Genomic DNA, 21,070 nt, shown 5'->3' with positions numbered 1-21,070 from the left:
CATGCATCACTACATTATATGGCATATTCAGACACAACTGGCCCCTACTAGTCTGCAAAAACTACACCAAAGCATCTATTACAAATCTAAAATTAGAGAAATGCTCTATCCACCAATTTGTGTGATTTTTCTGTACGTCTAATATTTTCACCTCATCTTATGAGACCCTGAAGATATTTATGAACAACCCTCCACAAATGAGGAAATACTTTCAGCCCAGGGAAAACTGGTAAATATATTAGCTGAGGAGAGAACGGTTGGCCACTACTAAGCTTCACAAGGCTATTTTCCAAATTCTGTCAATAAAAACTAAGTATAAAAAAATAAAAAACTTCATAAGGCGAAGAACTTTTGTCTTCCTTCCTGAGGGAAGAAAGGGGATTCAACCTGTGGTGAGGACAATGGAAGATGAACATGAAGGACAGGTGTCACACTAGGTCAAAGATGAACCAATGGTAAGCACTGAACCAGGTTTGGTCCAGAGATGATAGAACTATCGAGGGAGAAGTAAAGACGGATGGAGTGGAATGAAAACTGCATTTAAGAACTAGGATGAAAATGGATTAGGAATGGAGCGCTAGAGAAAGAAGCTGAATGAGGAGACATGAAGCCTTTATACAGGTTGAGCATTAATAAAACAAACTGCAGGGATGGATTCCTGAACTGGAAATGGAGGAAGATAGGTCCTATGGGCATGTATCCAGAAATGGACAGTGTGTATGCAACAGCAACAAGTCGGCCCTGAACACAGTACAGAGCTGTATTGCGTCCATGTCAATGTTCAAAGAGGGCTCCATGTGATTGCAGTTGATAGGGATGATAGTGGTTGACATGCAGGACACACATTAACTTTAGTTTACACTATGTTCACCAGGCACTTGCCTGGAACTTTTACTAGGATTTGTCTCAGTTTTCTGCAGAACCTGGTCCACCAAATCTGGTGTACACGCATTCTGCCACCTCCCTGCACATTCGTCTGTCTGAGAGGACCCATGATCCCACAAATGTCCAAAAAGGGCTCAAAATGTTAAGTGATGTGGTAGGTGTCTGATGGTACTTGTTTTGCTATAACCATACTACCTCTCAACCATTTCCACATGCTTGGCTGTACACAAGCACGATCTTGACTTGTTTCATACATAAATACTGGATCAGTCTGCTGCTTACAGTACACTGTGCCAATCAGACAGAGTGCAAAACATTTGAAAAACATAAGGAACACATGACACATGGACAGAGGAACTTTCATTCTCAGTGCCACCTACGTGGCGACGACGCATCTCTTGACTCATGTTCAAAGGACCTCGTTTTCTCCATTTCCAGTCAGGAATCCGTCCCCGTAGTTTGTCAGTTTTATTAATGTTCACCATGCGTAATATATCTGTCTGAAGAAATACGGCAACCACCCACTTTTTGTACAGCTTCATTGACACCAAGACATTTCGTGCTTGCACCCACATTCATTTGTTATAACACATTTTAAAGTTCATCAGTATAATGTTTTTATCAACCGCATTTGCAACACAACAACTCTCCTTCATTCCACAATTTGTGGCTCATTGTTCTGCTTTAGCAAGAAAACAAACACAGGGCAGACAGGACCTGCACTGTTCAAAACACAGCTGATACAAACTTATACTGACAAGCATGCAAGTGTATACAAGATGGGTGAAAGCCCAAACCACACTGTGGCATAAATAAAGCAGTAAATGAAGGGGGCTAGCTGCTGTAATTCAATCCACATCCACAGAGCCCAACTGCTATTAACAAAGATAAATTAATAATGTTATTACCAACTCAGGAATGACAAAGAACAGAAGAAGCGACAGCATGAAACTTAACAGCCCATTGAGGCATATTTAAAATGAACATTTCCCAGTCTAATTCAGGATTGCACACGTAAAAAAAATATGTAACTCTTATAAAAAAAAAAACTTATAACTGAGAAAATGACTGTTTAATCTATTTCAGTTCAAAGTGTAGAAGCTCTGTAAATGAAGGGAATAATTCCCGTGAAGGAAGTCTCTAGTAATTAATGAAAAATATAAATGTATTATTATAATTTCTTATGTAAGAGTTTATTCTCGAAAGAAATAACAGACATGTACTAATATCTTAGTGTACTTACTGTTCTGAGCAGACACACATTTATATACGTATTTTCATTTTTTGTACGAGTTAATTGTTAACTAATGAAATAATAATTTTAAACAATGCTGATGATTGTTCGAGATTGTTAAGAAAATATAAATACTGACTGCCATGTTGGCATAGTCAGTCAGTCTGGTTTTGAGTTTTGAGCAGTGAGCATGTAGCTGGTCCTATTGTATTTGAAGTGTTGTTTGCCTGTGTAATAATACTTTAATTTTGTTTTTAAGGTACAACAAATCTGTTTATAACAAGATGATTTTTAATTTCACCTTTTCAAAAATTGGAATTTTACAGTAACTGTCTCCAGGACTTATGCTGCGACAGATTGCCTGATACAATGAGAATGTTATAAGCAGACATCTTATTTTATTATACAAGCCAGTGCTGTTGCTGTAATAACATCCTAGTCAATTTGGTGACAAACTCTACCCCCCCTCCCCCCTTTTTCTAATGCTGAGATGCAAAGTTTGAAAAGATGATTATCAGTAATGGAGACAAGAGAATATGGGAGTGGGGAGTCCAGACACTCCCCTTAAAATTTCTTTTCCCCCCGAAACTGATGATAAAAAATCTCAATTTGAAGTATAACTTTAATGCTTGAAAAGTAAGAATTTAGACCTTTAACCTGTGATAAGAGACAAAAAGGCTGCTGGGAGTATAAAAGTTAGATCTCAAAGTTACATTTTCACAATATAAAATAAAAATATTGGTTTAAAGCTAAATGTTAGTGGAATGTGAAACAAAATCAATTGAAGCACACAACTGTTGCAAACATTGCATAATCAGTAAGCAGAGTGAAAGTAATTTTCAAAGCAGTAAAAACTTAACTCTGATCATGATTCTCGCGTTAATAAAGTTTATCTTCAGAACTGGTAATGACAAAGAATTTCACTGTGTGAACATCAATACCTAACTCTTGCTTCCTGGGCACGGGGTCCTGAGTTTGATTCCCGGCAGGGTCAGGGGTCAGGGATTTTCTCTGACTCTTAATGACTGGGTGTTGTGTGTTCTTCATCATCATTGACTCGCAAGTCGCCGAAGTGACGTCAACTAAAAAAGGACTTGCAATACGGCGGCCGAACTTCCCCGAATGGGCCCTCCTGGCCAACAATGCCATACGATCATTTCATACAACTTTATGCACCCACAGTAGTGAATGTGAGCCAGCACTGTAGTAGAGGTGTGTGTGTGTGGGGGGGGGGGGGCGGCTAATCAGACAATGTAAGGATATTGTGTTACTTCTGAAGCATTTAGGCAGCTACCACCGTACAAATTACTAAAGCTTTTGCATTCTATTGTTCCTGTCAAAATTTGATCTTACATTGCTTAAATGCACGCCCACACACACCCCTAATAACCTGCTGCTGCTCTTACCAGCCAGAAGGCTACTTTGACGCAGCCCTGTATACTTCTCTATCCAATACAAATGCCTTCATCTCTCCACAACTACTGCAGCCTACACGTACTTCAATCTGCTGGTCTCCTCCTGCATTTTCTAACACCCACACTACCCTCCATTACCAAACTGACAATTCCTTGGCATCTCAGAATGTGTCTCATTAATTTATCCCTTCTTTCAGTCGAGCTGTACCACAAACCCTTCCCCCACCCCCCACCCCAATATCATTTGGTATTTCCTCAACAGTTACTCAGTCTACATGCCCAATCCTCAGTATTCTCCTGCAGAACCGTATTTCAAAAGCTCTTGTCCTCTTCTTGCCCTCACAGTCCACTGTCCACGTTTTACTTGCCTACAAGGTTACTAACTGCACAAATATTTTTAGAAATTCATTCAGAGAAAACTTACCACTCTGTAGCTAACAGTATTCCTGGAATTAACTATTTCATAGGTACACGTATGTTCCATACATACTTTTGACCACCATTTCATATTACAGTCTGCATTTTGTATTCACTTCTTCAGCCGTCAGGTGATCTGCTACTAGTTAGGAGAGGTCCCCAGAAGTGGGATCGACTTTTTTGAAACAATCCACACAGTGATATAGGCCAACGCACAAAGAATCACAGCCCACAGCCATTCATTCACCCTCGTTTGTGAGTAGCCCACAAGATAATATTTCACAGTTTCACATGTTCTATAGCATTAAAAATAGCCAGCGGTTAACAGACTGGTTGTATAACATAAACATTATGGTTCTAACTTAACATAAGAGACAAGAAAGCAAGTGGTAACGAGGTAAATATACAAAACTGTTTTTCAAATTTGTAAATACTATCTTAAAAATTCAAATTTGTGTGTATACAAGTAGTATATGTATGGAAAATATAGGAAAAGACAAAACGGTGTTTTGCTCAATGCAGATCCCTTTCAAAACCAAATGTGTTGGTACAGCAAACATTGATAGAAAAGCTTCACTCTTAAGACAATCTTAAAGCTTCACTCTTAAGACAATCTTAAAGCTTCACTCTTAAGACAATCAATCTTAGTCATTGTTATCAGCAGTTCTCTGTGGACATTGCATGACCCCTCTCCAAAACCACAGATGCAAACTTGAGTTAGTTTTTTAAAAACTAAAGATGGCCAACCCCCGAGCCATATTGTTAAGTCATGTATGATCAAATTATTGTATATGACATGTGGGAAAATAAAGATTTTATTCTATCCAAACCAAGAAGGATGGCATTAATGCCTTAACACTTGAGAATTTTGTGATCAAGGCAATCTAAGGTCCTAGCTTGGTGGAAAAATACAATTAACACTGTGGTAAGTTCATTTGTGAAATTTCTGTTTGCTTTCCGTGTTAAAGATCCTTTACAAAATTCAAACAGAAAAGTTAAAAGCTTCTGTTCAGTCAAATAAGTCAGTATTCTATCACATGTCACTTTCTCAACAATTTTTGGGAAGACCAGAAGCAGAATCATTAACTGATTACATAGATAGCTCAATGGGAATGTTATCAAGGTGACAAGATTTTAATATTCTGATAGAAACACCATTGTATCAAGCCAATTATTACTTTTTATTGACCTTATTAATTCTGTGATCTCTTTAGGGGTAGTATTTTTGAAAGTAATGTCCACTGATGATGCATGTGGTGTGTGGCACACAAGTAAATCTGAACTACCGGGTACAGTGTAACCGATAATCATCTAATCTCAAAACCAAAAACATGAAATTGTAAAAATTTCAGAGTGCTCAGTTTAGGCCTAATTTGGGTCATTATTTTTGTTTAACAGCTGTCCAAATAGTTCTTGCCATATGATTGGAGTGTGTTATTTTCTGAGTACAGCATAAGCATTTTACTTTTAACAATAGACTGGAGGATTTTTTTATAGTATTGCTGATGACAGAGTTTCAATTCATGATTTCAGCAAGTCCTTCAAACCAGGTAAGCCACTCTTCTTAGCACAAGATAGTCTGATCCCAGGAGCTATTTGCCTTTTATCCTTGATTCTGTTACGTTTACCCTTTTAAGTTTTCAAGTGAAACAATTCTCAAAGTGCTATTGGATTATGTTTTAAGAAAAAAAATTAAATTTTTCTAGCCAGCCTGCTTTAAAAAGTTCACTTTATGATTCAGAAAAGAAATTTTCTACATCTGCACCTACCTAGCCAGTATCTTTCATGGTTAACTTTTGACCATCATGCTCAGAAAAACCATTGGTTATTGATTTTAAAGCAACATTTTATGGTTGGAAAGATTCCCAAACTGGGCAGCAACAACACTATATCCCACCACAGAATCAACATTACAGTCTCCACAAACAATTACTGTCCAATAAAGTCTTAAAAACAACACACAGTGAAAGATAAATCTACACGTGCAACAAAGTGGCACATACTCACTTGCAATAACTATACTCCAAAAAGTACACCACACGTTAAAGAAACAGGGGATTTAAACAGAACAGCGAACAGACAATGTGACTCCGAAAGAAACTAAGAACACAGGTCACATATGCTGAAAAATTATAGGGATCAGGCGTATACTGTACCGACTCTTGCCAGGCAGAATACACAGTGCAGGCAAATACAAATTTTAAAACAATGCATCCTGACACCTCACAGCCTGGAACATTCCAACCATAACCTATGCCAAAACCTCACCACTCAAGCAAACTTCCTTTTAAAGGGGGTAAGAGGATAGGGAAGATATCATAAATGATTATATTACAATTTGCAATGGCACACACTCCCTGGCACATCACAGGAACTACGCAAAAAAGACAATTCAAGAAGACAGGCCTACGAACACTTTAAAAAATTAAGTCTAAATGAGGAACCACACCAACCAGAAAAATGGTTTAACATCAACAGGAAGACCAGCCACTCTACAAGAAAATAATTTTCATGCAGCAACATAATGGTCAGAGATATACCTAAAGTGAGTTGCTAACTCACCAAGAAAATTCACAAAAACACATTGTTCAAATGACAAGCTAAATGACTGTTTAGAGAAGGTCCTACGAAACAACCTAGACACAGAAGTAATGATCACAAATACCAACACTTAAAATGTTTTTAAACCTACTTTTTAAGTAATAACTGTGTAAGAAACACATATTTTCCAGAACTGAATGAAATATGTAACATACTGGCACACATGTGAGCAAACAGGTATGGGCAATAAAAAGATTTGTTGAATGCACAATCAGGCAAAACCCAATTCCCAAACTAGTGTATTACATGAATCTGCGTTGCACATCTCTAAATTAATCTTGCCAACAAAAGTACACATCATCAGAGAGCAATTAGATACCAGTAAAAAGGCTATTACTGTATAAATGACAAAAATTAACAAAATAAATAGTTTTGCATGTTAATAAATTCTTTAAAGTCCGAGACGAATTAACTTTCAGTTACTAATGAACATTTCACTATACAACGCTGATCATTACTGAAATGTGATTAACACACTCACTCAGACACCACTTTAAATTGTAGTAATGTGGCTATGGTACCCTTAATTAGTCCACAAGCTTATAAATACAGTCACCTCTGAAATTATACGAGAAATAAATACACAACGCAAGCAAAGTAATGTTAAAATCGGATACTGTAAACCTACCGGAAATACTGAAACTACCGATACCAATCGTCAGCTGTGACCATGTCTCGCGATAACAATAACAGACATTCTCGCGTCATTACACTCTTGCATTTCGCCAATCCACAAACGATCTACCACCTAGCGCTAAGCTATGGATCAGTAGGTCACCGCAACTATAACTACTTCGTATTCACATTCGGTGGCAACGCCCAACTCCCAATCGGATTGTCACTTTCTACGGATCTTTCTTTTTATGCACTTTAATGGCGAAAAATCGGTAGAACGTAATTCTATAGCCTTACACATTTCATAGCTGTGGTCTCTGACAAACACATAAATAATTTCGCAAAGGATTTTTACCCGTCACGTTAATAGCTTTTCCTTACGATACATTAACTCATCCGTTATGATTTTATTAGTCGTTCAGTGATGTCGAGTAGAAATCAGTCTTCTTTACTAATTATTATTTCCTAGCAGACATTTAAGTAATCAAAACTACTTTTGTTATGTCACAGCAGCTAACGTCTATTATGCTATAACGCACAGTACGGTGACGGCATAAACACTTGACTTTTCGTTTCTGACATACTTAGCCTATTCTTTCAGCTGTCGATCAGCGATTGCTCAATAATAGAGTGCATCCGTTATAACACACAGTACTGAACAATCGTCCCACAATCAACAGGTATTGTCAATATTTTGCCAACAAGTTAAACATCTAAATTACATCACTGATATTACCGCACCACATATATGATTACTGAATGTAATTATTGCTTACCTGAGGACTTCTCGGTTCTCTTGTTTCAACGACGTACTTCAGGAAGCGGTCAGCAATAGGAAACCAAGGCACTGTCGGGGTATAAATATCGTCAGGAGAGACTGCGTTTCTGTTTGAACGCCAAACCTTGTGGAGTTCCAACATGTACGCATTCCGGAGACTGCGTATTTTTGCTTTCGCCATGTTAACATCAAAATTGCGTACATATTCACTCATAGCCTCAACTATTTCCTGTAAAGCTTCTTCTCTCAAATTCCTATTTTTGTACAATGGACTTTTGTGATCCCACAGACAGGGTCGTTGCTCATATAACTCTAAGAAATGAATGACAAGGTACGACGGCCACTTTCTAGTCATATTTTCTGCGCAAATTAACTTGTAACGACCACAAACAAAAACTTACTAACGCAAGGAAGCTCACTGATCTTGTTTGTACAGGCAGAGACGCCTAGCGGCAAACGAAGGATTATAATGAACTGGCGTCAAAAGCTTTTAATATATTTAATTTTTTCCAAATTACGAATTTCTATTCCTAATTAAATTTAGGATTTGCCATAGCATCATAAACTAGCGCCAAACTACTGGCGCCAGTTAACCACTGCTCGTGGAAATATATGTGAAGATTCAAAGAACTTCCATGTTTGATTTTGTATCTGCAACAAATTAAAAATGACAGTTGTGTTTCGCGTATTATTTATAAGATATATTTTGTTTGCTAGTGAATGTCTCGTCGTTCGTTTCGGTCGCAGACAATATTAACTCTCGTATATTTTATCACTTAGGAATACCAAAATTGTATTTTAATAATTAGATATTATCATTTTAATGTACATTGCCAAGTGATTTAATGGGGCTACACACTTTCAATATTTATTGACAATACCAGATTGTTAAGTATTAAATATGTTGAAACGAGCCTTGGGCCTTCAACAACTTTGTTTATGTTATCGGATGTCAGTTGGCAACGTCATTTTACAAGGTTAGATGTCTAACAACTAAACTAAAGGTTGCCCCGCAGTTACTATTCACTGACGATTGTGTGATATTCATCATGGACGACTTGCCGGAGAATGAGACTAAGTATATAGATACAATCTTGCTATTGGTGTTGATCCCTCATATCTACGCGTGGAACCGCCATTTTCGAACCAAAGCTCATGGTTAACAACTCGGATTGTTCAGGGACAGATGCGCGAGCAGTAATTCATTCATCATTCTACAAAAATACTTTCTTGTTGTTACTTTGAGACGTTCATGTTTTGTTTGTAGGTGTGCTCCATGAGAATATTGGTGTTCTGGCATCGGCACCACCATCACCAGCCGCTGGTGAACCCGCACCAATGCTTTCTTGCCGAATTGACAGAATTCTGTCGGAGGCCTTTCCCAATCTGCGCCACACACCGCCACCACCAAAAGCACCAACGACCCTGCTGGATATGCATCTAACACGCCCGTTGGTAATGGACTGCTGGTGCTGGAAGTGTATTTTCAGCAATGATCACAATGGTCTTTAGCTGTAGCTGGCAAAGAACGATAGAAAACAACGAAAAGGAGAAAAAGGGCCCGAGAAGGGTTGTAAAAAGAGCGACTCGCCGCCTGTTAATGTAGTGGCAGAAATCAGAACCACGGAAACGAAAAATTTTCATAAACCGTTTTCGGAAAATTAATATTGATACGACTTGATACAGAGATGGAAAATGCGTTAATGAAAGAGACAATCGCTGTCGACGAGATACCAGGATTAGCAATGAGATATTTGGTGACAAGCAGGACATCCAAATGCTTGAAGTTTAGTGCTATAATAGCTGCGAAACAGTTAACAAAAGTTTTATTGAGGCCTCTGAACTAATTATATCTGCCCTGGAAGGATGTGTACATATCACAGTAGTAGAAAACGCTTCTGCTTGCTGGTTGGAAAAGTACTTCATAAGCAGTGACTAGTAAGAAGTCTGCCAAATGCATCCCAGTCTCACCGCTGGAGTGGCGGAGCGGTTCGAGGTGCTTCAGTCTGGAACCGCGCGACTGCTACAGTCGCAGGTTCGAATCCTGCCTCGGGCATGGATGTGTGTGATATCCTTAGGTTAGTTACGTTTAAGTAGTTCTAAGTTCTAGGGGACTGATGATCTCAGATGTTAAGTCCCATAGTGCTCAGAGTCATTTGAACCAGTCTCACCAAATTGACCGTTTTGTCTTACAGTGTCATAAATGTATTAACAGTTATGGCGATTGCTTTGGAAATAAACAGTTTACTTACTTTTTCCCATCTGTTTTGTATTCATTTGGCTGTCCTAATATACATAATCATGAATCAAGAACCAGTTTGGACTTGGATTCACCAAGGAAAAACAAACAAAAATCAGAACAGTATTTCCTACCAGCGAATAAAATTGTGTAATAAAATGGCCAAGGGGATGAGAAATATGAAGTAAAATCATCTGTTCAAAAAGGCAGATAAAACTTAATTCATAAGCAATGCATACTGCACAGTTAAAGATTACTTGTAGGATACACAACAGTATTTAATAATGAAAGTGAATAACTACACCACCTTCTCACACTACAATGCTTTAACGATAAAATCATGTACCAAGAGGTATAGTATAGGGTAGTATTCTCCTATCGAGCGAGGTGGCGCAGTGGTTAGCACACTGGACTCGCATTCGGGAGGACGACGGTTCAATCCCGTCTCCGGCCATCCTGATTTAGGTTTTCCGTGATTTCCCTAAATCGTTTGAGGCACATGCCGGGATGGTTCCTTTGAAAGGGCACGGCCGATTTCCTTCCCAATCCTTCCCTAACCCGAGCTTGCGCTCCGTCTCTAATGACCTCGTTGTCGACGGGACGTTAAACACTAACCACCACCACCATCTTATTCTCCTGAACTCAACATTTCACTCATCAACATCATTTCTGACTTAGTTATGCAAACAGACTGAAGTGAAGTTACAGAGACATATACGAGGTGTGATTGGAAAGGTTTAAGAATGAGCTTGTAATTGTACATTGGTGGTACTTACATGCTACTGGGATGCATCTCCTCCAAAATAGTCCCCTTCTGACTGAACACAAGGACTCCAAAGGTGTTTCCACTTTCGGAAACATTCCTCAATTTTTTTTTTCCTGAAGTGTGTTAAGGATGCTCTCTATATTTGCCTGGATGTCTTCAATTGAGTCAAATCGCTTCCCTTTCAGTGAAAATTTCAGTTTAGGAAACAGTTGGAAGTTCACACGGACCAAATCAGAGGAATATGGTGGTTGTGGAAGCACAGGAATTTCGAATTTGGTCAAAAATTCAGGGATGGAGAAGGCACGATGAGCCGGAGCATTGTCATGGTGTAGCACCCAACTCCTGTCTTCCCAGAATGCAGGCCTTTTCTTCCGCACATTTTCTTGCAAATGCTCATGGACACATTTTTAGTATTCCTGGTTAATTGTCTGTCCTCCAGGCGTAAATTCGTGATGCACAATACTGGCAAAATCGAAAAAAATCAGCAACATTGTCTTCACCTCTGACCGACATTGCCATGCTTTTCGGTCATGGTGAATCTGGAGTCTTCCACTGCAAAGACTGCACTTTGGTTACAGGATCATATCTATATACCCACGATTTGTCACCTGTAATTTCCCTATTTAAAAAATCTGGGTCAGTTTTAGTCCAATTAATCAGTTCTCGGCATACTTCAAGTTGGTAATGGCTCTGGTCACTTGGCACACTTCAAGTCGGTAATGTCTCTGGTCACTTGACAACACTTTTGGAATGAATTTTTTGGACACTCGATGCATGTTCAGATCTTCAGTCAAAACTGACTGAACTGCATAGAAACTTAAAGTAAGTTCATCAGCCACCTCACTAATTGTAAGTCTACGATAACAGTGCACTAAGTCGTGAACTTTCACAACATTTTCACTCGTTTTTGAGGTGGCAGGATGGCCAGACCGTGGTTCATCTTCAAATGATTCGCGGTCATTTTTAAATCTGTTGAACCAGACAAAAACATTTGACTGGCTCATACACTTATCTCCAAAAGCTGTTTTTAATAGTTTGTAAGTCTCAGAAGATGATTTCCTGGTTTTAAAACAAAATTTCACACAAACGTCCATTTTCACACAGACAGAATCCAGCAACAAGTCCCAACAGACCCAGACTCAACCAGCTGCCACTATGAAAAGCAGTTTCCTGTCAGAGGGCATTCAAGAAGGAGGCAGTGCATCACTCCCCACCCTCCATGTACCTGCCCGCCAAACCAGTAAGCAGTAGCGGATCCATTCTTAAAATGCTCCAATCACACCTCGTACATTAGTGTCCCAGAGTCACATGCAGAGTGTAAATTTGTGGTAAGATCTTGTGAGACCAAACCGCTGAGGACATCAGTCCCTAAACTTACACACAACTTAATCTAACTTATGCTAAGGACAACACCCAGACCCATGCCCGAGGGAGGATTCGAACCTCCGACGGGGGGAGCCGCGCGAACCATGACAGAGCACCTCAGTCCGCGCGGCACAGAGTTTACAGTGGTCCAGTGCAGTGCTATAAGATTTTTTGTCGTAAGCTGTGTATGGCTGAGAGAATTCTGCACGGTAGAGACCGACTGAAAGAGGGAGTGCTGATGTACTCTGTCCAGCCATCTTGGTTTAGGTTTTGCAAAACCAGTTCAAGCAAATGCAAGAATGGTTCCTTCAGCAAGGCCATGGTGGGCCAGCTGTCATGCCCTCAAAAAACATACTTTTTTATACATGGTGTTCAAAAATTCAGTGCACAAACTGCCAACAATGATGACAAAGACAAAAATAAATATATTTTGTGAAACAACCATGTGTCAGAAAAACATTTTGCTGGAGTACTGAATATGTGAGAGGTTACTACAGTACTGGCCATTAAAATTGCTACACCACTAAGATGATATGATACAGACACGAAATTTAACCGACAGGAAGAAGATGCTGTGATATGCAAATGATTAGCTTTTCAGAGCATTCACACAAGGTTGGCGCCTGTGGCGAGACCTACAACGTTCTGACATGAGGTAAGTTTCAAACCGATTTCTCATACACAAACAACAGTTGACTGGCATTGCCTGATGAAACGTTGTTGTCATGCCTCGTGTAAGGAGGAGAAATGCGTACCATCACATTTCTGACTTTGATAAAGCTCGGATTGTAGCCTATCCTGATTGCAGTTTATTGTATCGTGACATTGGTGCTCGCGTTGGTCGAGATCCAATGACTGTTAGCAGAATATGGAATCGATGGGTTCAGGAGGGTAATACGGAACGCCGTGCTGGATCCCAATGGCTTCGTATCTCTAGCAGTTGAGATGACAGGCATGTTATCCACATGGCTGTAACAGATCGTGCAGCCACATCTCGATCCCTGAGTCAACAGATGGGGACATTTGCAAGACAACAACCATCTGCATGAACAGTTCGACGATGTTTGCAGTAGCACAGACTATCAGCAGAGTGACCGTGGCTGCAGGTACCCTTGACGCTGCATCACAGACAGGAGTGCCTGTGATGGTGTACTCGACGACGAACCTTGGTGCACGAATGGCAAAACGTCATTTTTTCGGATGAATCCAGGTTCTGTTTACAGCATCATGATGGTGGCATCCGTGTTTGGCAAAATCGCGGTGAACGCACATTGGAAGCGTGTATTTGTCATCGCCATACTGGTGTATCACCCGTCGTGATGGTATGGGATGCCATTGGTTACACGTCTTGGTCACCTCTTGTTCACATTGACAGCACTTTGAACAGTGGACATTACATTTCAGATGTGTTACGACCCGTGGCTCTACCCTTCATTCGATCCCTGTGAAACCCTGCATTTCAGGAGGATAATGCACGACCGCATGTTGCAGGTACTGTACGGGCCTTTCTGGATACAGAAAATGTTCGACTGCTGCCCTGGCCAGCACATTCTCCAGATGTCTCACCAGTTGAAAACGTCTGGTCAATGGTGGCCGAGCAACTGGCTATCACAATACGCCAGTCGGTACTCTTGATAAACTGTGGTATCGTGTTGAAGCTGCATGGGCAGCTGTACCTGTACACGCCATCCAAGCTCTGTCTGACTCAGTGCCCAGGTGTATCAAGGCTGTTATTACGGCCAGAGGTAGTTGTTCTGGGTACCGATTTCTCACGATCTATGCACCCAGATTGCGTGAAAATGTAATCACATGTCAGGTCTAGTATAATATATTTGTCCAATGAATACCCGTTTATCATCTGCATTTATTCTTGGTGTAGCAATTTTAATGGCCAGTAGTGTATGTGTGCCTGCAAATAAAATGCTCGTAACCGAATAAGCACCATTAACATCAGCCATAGTTGGTGTTGATGTAGCAGGAAGTCCTGTGTTCACTGGAAAATGTGTGGTGTGTTGCGTATTTGTGTGACTGCTGCAATAATTCTTACAACCAGTTCTAACTCCAAGTCAACAGGGGCAGTATACACATCATCTTTCTTGTAGACCCAGAGAAAGAAGTCTAATGGGGTGAGGTCTGGGGATCTTGCAGGCCAATGTACAGATACTCCATGGCCAATCCTCCAGTTGCCAAAAGTACTGGTTAATACTACTCGGAGTGGTTTTGCACAGCTGGGCCACCGAGCGAGGTGGCGCAGTGGTTAGACACTGGGCTCGCATTCGGGAGGACGTCGGTTCAATCCCGCGTCCGGCCATCCTGATTTAGGTTTTCCGTGATTTCCCTAAATCGCTCCAGGCAAATGTCGGGATGGTTCCTTTCAAAGGGCACGGCCGACTTCCTTCCCCATCCTTCCCTAATCCGATGAGACCGATGACCTCGCTGTCTGGTCTCCTTACCCGAAAAACCAACCAACCAACAGCTGGGCCCCCTTCACACTGAAACTGTAACCTCTTTCCAGTAGCTAAGGGTACCTCCTCCAATAAAGTCGCCAGGTAAACTTCCGAGAACATTATATAGACTGTCCATCTGAAGCGAGCAGGCAACAAGCGAGGACAAAGTAAAGTAGTTGGCAATGATACTGGCCCACATGTTTACTGCAAAACCTCTCTGATGAACCTCACACTACTGTAGTAAGTGGGCTTACATCTGACCATATAAGTTAACTGTGACTGTTGTGATTTCTGAATAAGTTGAACCCCATCTGTAAACATAACAACTTCAGGAAAACGTGAGTGTTCATTAGCCTGTTGCAGGAACCAGAGTACATACTCAAGATGAGGTGGATAGTCATCTGGTCCCTTGGCCTGAACTCTCATATGATCCTAAGGATCAAGCAGCTGTTCACTCAATGAATCCCACATTAAACTATGGTGAATACCAAGCACAGCAGCAACTGCTTGCGCACTTCTCTTGATTTTTCTCAAAATGTAACAGCACTTGAGAGCAGTGTGCTGACCACACGCCCCTCCTATCCGATGACACAGCGGTCAGACGGTCCCGATGGGCCACTTGTTGCCTGAAGACGGAGAGAGTGCTAACAGCACTTCCGCCTCAGTGTTACGTGTATGTGCTGTTGTGGTCTAACCACCTTAGCCCTGTTTACCATCAGTGTGCCGGTATTTTCCTGTTGAGTGTGGACTGCAGTAAATGTACGATAATGTGGACATCTGCGTTCAGGGAAACGTTCGTGATGCATTCACTGGCCCATTCGACTGTTGCCCTCAGCTGCACCGTAAACAAAGTGCATGTCTCATAGTTCTCCCCCCAGTGCAGTGCTCCATATTGACACTGCAATTGTCGTGTAGGCACTAGTACTATCAGCTGTTCACTGATTCAGTGCCAAAGAGTGTGGCATCGCAAAATACTGCATATCTCAAACTAAGATTTGGTATGACAATGTTAGACACAATGACTGCTATCTGCTATACACATTCTCAGTGATTGCACAATATGGGCTTCCAACACATAGCTGTTTCACAAAATATATTTGTTTTTGTCTCCTGTGCCTGTGCCTGTGCCTTTCAGACAGTCGTTCTTCCCGCGAACCATATGCGACTGGAACAGGAAAGGGAGGTACTGACAGTGGCACGTAAAGTGCCCTCCGCCACACACCGTTGGGTGGCTTGCGGAGTATAAATGTGGATGTAGATGTAGATGCAGGGAGTGGCAACTGACCCTTAACATAGACAAATGTAATGTATTGCGAATACATGGAAAGAAGGATCCTTTATTGTATGATTATATGATAGCGGAAAAAACACTGGTAGCAGTTACCTCTGTAAAATATCTGGGAGTATGCGTGTGGAACAATTTGAAGTGGAATGATCATATAAAATTAATTGTTGGTAAGGCGGGTACCAGGTTGAGATTCAATGGGACAGTCCTTAGAAAATGTAGTCCATCAACAAAGGAGGTGGCTTACAAAACACTCGTTCAACCTATACTTGAGTATTGCTCATCAGTGTGGGATCCGTACCAGATCGGGTTGACGGAAGAGATAGAGAAGATCCAAAGAAGAGCGGCGTGTTTCGTCACAGGGTTATTTGGTAACCGTGATATCGTTACGGAGATGTTTAACAAACTCAAGTGGCAGACTCTGCAAGAGAGGCGCTCTGCATCGCGGTGTAGCTTGCTCGCCAGGTTTCGAGAGGGTGCGTTTCTGGATGAGGTATCGAATATATTGCTTCCCCCTACTTATACCTCCCGAGGAGATCACGAATGTAAAATTAGAGAGATTAGAGCGTGCACGGAGGCTTTCAGACAGTCGTTCTTCCCGCGAACTATACGCGACTGGAACAGGAAAGGGAGGTAATGACAGTGGCACGTAAAGTCCCCTCCGCCACACACCGCTGGGTGGCTTGCGGAGTATAAATGTAGATGTAGATGTAGTTTATGCATTAAATTTTTGCACATGCTATTCACATTACTTTGGCGCACAAGTCTGTAGCGTTTTTTAATAAGTATAACAAACACAACAGGCTTTAGTCATATAATATATTCTCCTTCACTTTTTACAACAGTCTGCCAGTGCTGGGGTAACTTTTTTATTCTGCAGCTGTAGAAATCGCACGGTTTTGGTGCGAAGGACTTGGTGAGCTATGTTTGGAGTGTATTTTTGTCTGGAAAGGAGGTTCCTTGAAGGTTGTTTGATAGAGAGTGGGGAAGATAAAAATCTGAGGATGCAAGATTAAGTGAATAAGGTGAGTGCCAAATGACATCCCAATCCAACTTCTGCATAGTGCTTTCTCTCAGTCTAGGAGAATTTGGGTGGGTGTTATCACGGAGTAGTAGCACTTCACACAGTCTTCCTGGTCTTTGTTCTTCTCTTATGTCAGCAAGATATCTCAGCCAATGAAAACACATGTCAGCAGTGTTGGTTACACCTCAGAGAATCAATTCGTAGTACACCACACTGTCGCTGTGCCACCATATGCATATCATTATCTTTTGTGGATGTATACAGATCTTTGTACAGGGAATTGCTCCTTTGTTTGGGCTCAACCATTCCTTTCTTTTCCTTATTTTAGCATAAAGATGCAATTTCTCATCACTAGTAACAATACAGGATAGGAATGGTCAGTGTCACTCATGAACCAACTGATGACGGGCAAGCAGAAATGCACATACGGCCAATCAGTGATTTTTGTGATTTTGGCTTATTGCATGCGGTACCCATATACCCGATTTTTGAATCTTCCCTATTGCATGCAAATGTCGCACAGTGGTGGAGTGATCACATTTCAACACATATGCCAGTTCTTGAGAACACCAGCATGGATCATTGTGGATTAATGCAGTTAAACAACCTTCATCAAACCCTGAAGGTCATCCTGCACATGGACATTCACTAATGTCAAACAAAGCGCCTTAAAATGAGAAAACCATTTTCTTGCCATGCTTTTCCCAATGGGAGTATCCCAGTACACGGTGCAAAGGCTTCCTCTCCGTCACTTTCCAGCAGTTTGTATTGTAGTGTCACGGAATAGTAAAGAGTTGGAAACGTGGAATATTGTCAAAGTTTCGTTGCCTATGCGGAGAGCCAGAGGTTAGCCAAGAGGTAAGAGGATTGCACATGTATCAGAGTGTGTCGTCACGCAGGGGCAGTGGCCTGGTTACACACACCAGGTGAGAGAGAATCGCTTAGCACGTGGGTTTGTGTTAGACGGAGACTTTCGTAGAGTTTAAGACAGAGGTATAGTGTCAGCTGTATTGCATTTCATAACTTTGCGTAAGTCTGCCGTAACAACACGTAACTCTGTCACAAGAACACCTAAGGGACGAGTACGACAGATAAATCAGCAGTACAAGTGGAACGAATGCGTTCATTACAAATGAGCATGACGTCAGGACGTTGCTCGAGCTTCCTTTAAATATGACAGCAACAAGGCACTCGCAGTTAGACTTGCAGTTAGACGTGTACTGGGTCGCTGCGTAGTGCTCAGCTCGGTGATCGACATGTTAATCTTTATTAAGGAGATGTTGCAGTAAGGGCGGCCCATCCAGCAGCAGACGTGCTGGGACAGTACCAGCTCTGGTCCTCTCTGCTGCCACTGTCAATCATCAACCCAGGATTAGCAGACATCGCGGCAGACTCGCTCGCCACCAATGCTGACCACATCAGTGAGCTGTCGTCAAGATCGTGCGGGCCCAGGCCCTGTGCATCCGCCGTCACAACCGGGTGAGCCGACGATGCTGGGGGTTTGCAGCCCGTTCCGCCGTCCACCGTGGACGAGCCACCAGGACGAGCAGGGAAGAAGACGGGGTGGGATAGAGTACACTCCGCACTATGAGAACGCCTCTTGTGCCGGCAGTGCCGGGACTCCAACCCGGAGCCTCCTACGAGCAGCAGCCTGCTGTCCGCTGCCGAGCCGGCCAGCCAGCCCGGCGCCGCCAGCCATGCACGGGCGAAGTAAGGGTATTCCACCTCTACGTCACAGCACGTGGCACTGGGCTAGCAAGACTGGTGCGGCCCGGAGCGGCTCCGAGTCAGCGAGGACTCGGGGAAGGTCGTTGATATCACCAAGCTCAGCCAGCCAGGGATAAATGTGTCATGAATTAATAAGGTTTCTTTGGCGTTTCTGACGCGCCCTCAGTCATTTCCTAGCATCCTGTCAACTGGAGAGGTCACCGCTCGGCTTCCAGTCCACTGTAGGCGACTGGGACCACCGGGGCACCTACAGATTTGGTGTCAGAAGTCCTCGCGCCCACCGCGTACGGATTTGGTATCAGAAGTGTTCGAACTGCTACAGTATTTGTAGCTCCAGCCCACACCTGGCGGACACCAGACGGTGGGCATCAACCCATGAGCCTCAGATGCAAAGCATTGTATTAAAGGCACCTGCAGCTGCTACACCCAGTGCAGTCCAGGCAAGGTTTGACCTCGTACGTAAATGTTCTTGAGCTACATTGGGAGCTGATTTGGCAGACTGACATATTTGGACCAAGGGCAGGATGGGCTGGCGGTCTGCCCCAGCCGTGGCGGGTGACGGAGTAGTAGACGTCTGGGCTGTGAACCGCGAACCAGCATCTGGTGCCAGCGGACACCCAGTGGGTTGGTGGCTAGGAGGCCTTCAGTTCACCGCTCGGTCTGTCAGTGTTGCAGCAGGACCCACTGGCAGGATGACAGTCGAGCATGCGGCCTGACTAACTCGGATTTGGCCTTGGTGATATTTCTGCTGCTTTCCAGTGTCTCGGCATCTTGCTGCAATCTGGATTAAGGAGAAGTTTGAAATGATGGGCGCAACACTGCAGTAGTTACCTTGACATCTTTCCACATTTATTAATGCATGTAATGATACAATAATCAGCTTGTATACAGTATTCATCACATTACAAAGGATTTGACCATGGCTACAAATTTTTGGTACATTTTTTTACCCATATGGCAGGTTACATAACAAAAAAGTAGTGTAACAATCTATAGAAAAAGTTCCAAATACATCCTCTGGGATTTACAATTTACAAATTTAATGAAGTTACACAGATCTTCAAAGTACTCCTTCCAAATCTTCTTGAGCTCATGCATTTCCTCCACAACTCTTCCATTATTATCCATGATCCTCAGGCACTCGCTTCTGTCGTTCCTCTTATTTCTTACCATGGTGTAAAGTACTTTTTTGTTCCCTTCACTGTCGCCTTCTAACATTCTTGTCCATTTTTCCATCCACTTCTTCTTCTCCACCCTTACTGTGGTCTGTGCCGCTTTCTTGCTTTCCTTATATTTTACCCTAGCTTCCTCTGTTCGGGTCTGGAACCATTCTCTGAAGGCTTTGTTCTTTCGAAGTACTGCCTCTTTACATATGTTGTTCCACCATGGGGTTTCCTTACTTCTCCTCTTTGTGCTAGTTCTTCCGCACACAGTCTCAGCTGCCTCAACTAGAGCCCTCTTAAAATCTCCCCATTCTTCTTCCACTGTTCTCTGATCTTCCTTTGGCAGCTTCTTCCTGATCAGTGTCTGGTACTGGGTCCTCCGTTCATCCTCTTTCAGCATCCATGTCTTCAACCTTTTCTCCTGTATGTCTGTTGCGCTCCTATCTTTTTTCTCTCTCAGGGTGGCTACCAACAGCCGATGGTCACTGTCTAAGGCCTCAGATGGAATGACCTTAACATCTGTGAGGCTGCTCATCATCTGCCTATCCACTAGTACATAGTCTACTACTGAAGTTTGGGACCAGTCTCCACTGTACCAAGTTATTTTGTGGCTACCTCTCTTCTTGTACCAGGAATTTGCGATTGCCAGCCCATTCCTCTGTTGAATGCTGTCAAGCGGGTAACTAACAGCGATGGAGAGCCTAAGGCAGCAGACGATTATAATAGTGGGGAAATTGATGATCTAACTTGGAATGAAGTGGAAGAAGCCATAAAGAGGATGAAAGGGGGCAAGGCACCAGGTTGGGACGAAGTAACAGTGGATATGATACGAGCAGCAGGAGAAGTAGGAACCCAGTGGCTATACAGAGTGCTGAGGGTGGTGTGGAAGGAGAACAGAATTCCTGAGGATTGGAAGAAAGGAATTATAGTCCCGATCTTCAAGAAAGGGGATAAAAGGAGATGTGAGAACTACAGAGGAATCACCCTGCTATGCAACTGTGGAAAAATCTATGAAAAGATCCTGGAGAAGAGAATAAGAAGCAGTATTGAAAGAAGACTGCAAGAGGAGCAGTATGGTTTCAGACTGGGAAGATCAACAACGGACCTC

At 42.3% G+C, this 21,070-nt stretch overlaps 1 protein-coding gene across 3 annotated transcripts in view; it reads right to left on the bottom strand.

The window, feature by feature from the left end:
- The window catches only part of LOC126426946 (uncharacterized), a 34,308-nt gene extending 25,914 nt beyond the window's left edge, over positions 1–8,394 (bottom strand). The window contains exon 1 of one of the 3 annotated variants that reach the window (XM_050089053.1): positions 7,944–8,394. In XM_050089053.1, coding sequence (XP_049945010.1) covers positions 7,944–8,300 — 357 coding nt within the window. In that variant the 5' untranslated portion in view covers positions 8,301–8,394. Of the gene's footprint in view, positions 1–7,180; positions 7,706–7,751; positions 7,879–7,943 lie in introns of those variants that run through there. The other 2 variants (XM_050089055.1, XM_050089054.1) reach the window with 2 other exon arrangements.
- Between the last annotated feature and the right edge of the window lie 12,676 nt (positions 8,395–21,070).

The sequence above is a fragment of the Schistocerca serialis genome, chromosome 11 (genome assembly GCF_023864345.2).
Source record: "Schistocerca serialis cubense isolate TAMUIC-IGC-003099 chromosome 11, iqSchSeri2.2, whole genome shotgun sequence".
Lineage (NCBI taxonomy): Eukaryota > Metazoa > Arthropoda > Insecta > Orthoptera > Acrididae > Schistocerca > Schistocerca serialis.
The sequence above is the reverse complement of the archived record's forward strand: the minus strand, read 5'-3'. Positions and strand labels throughout refer to the sequence as shown.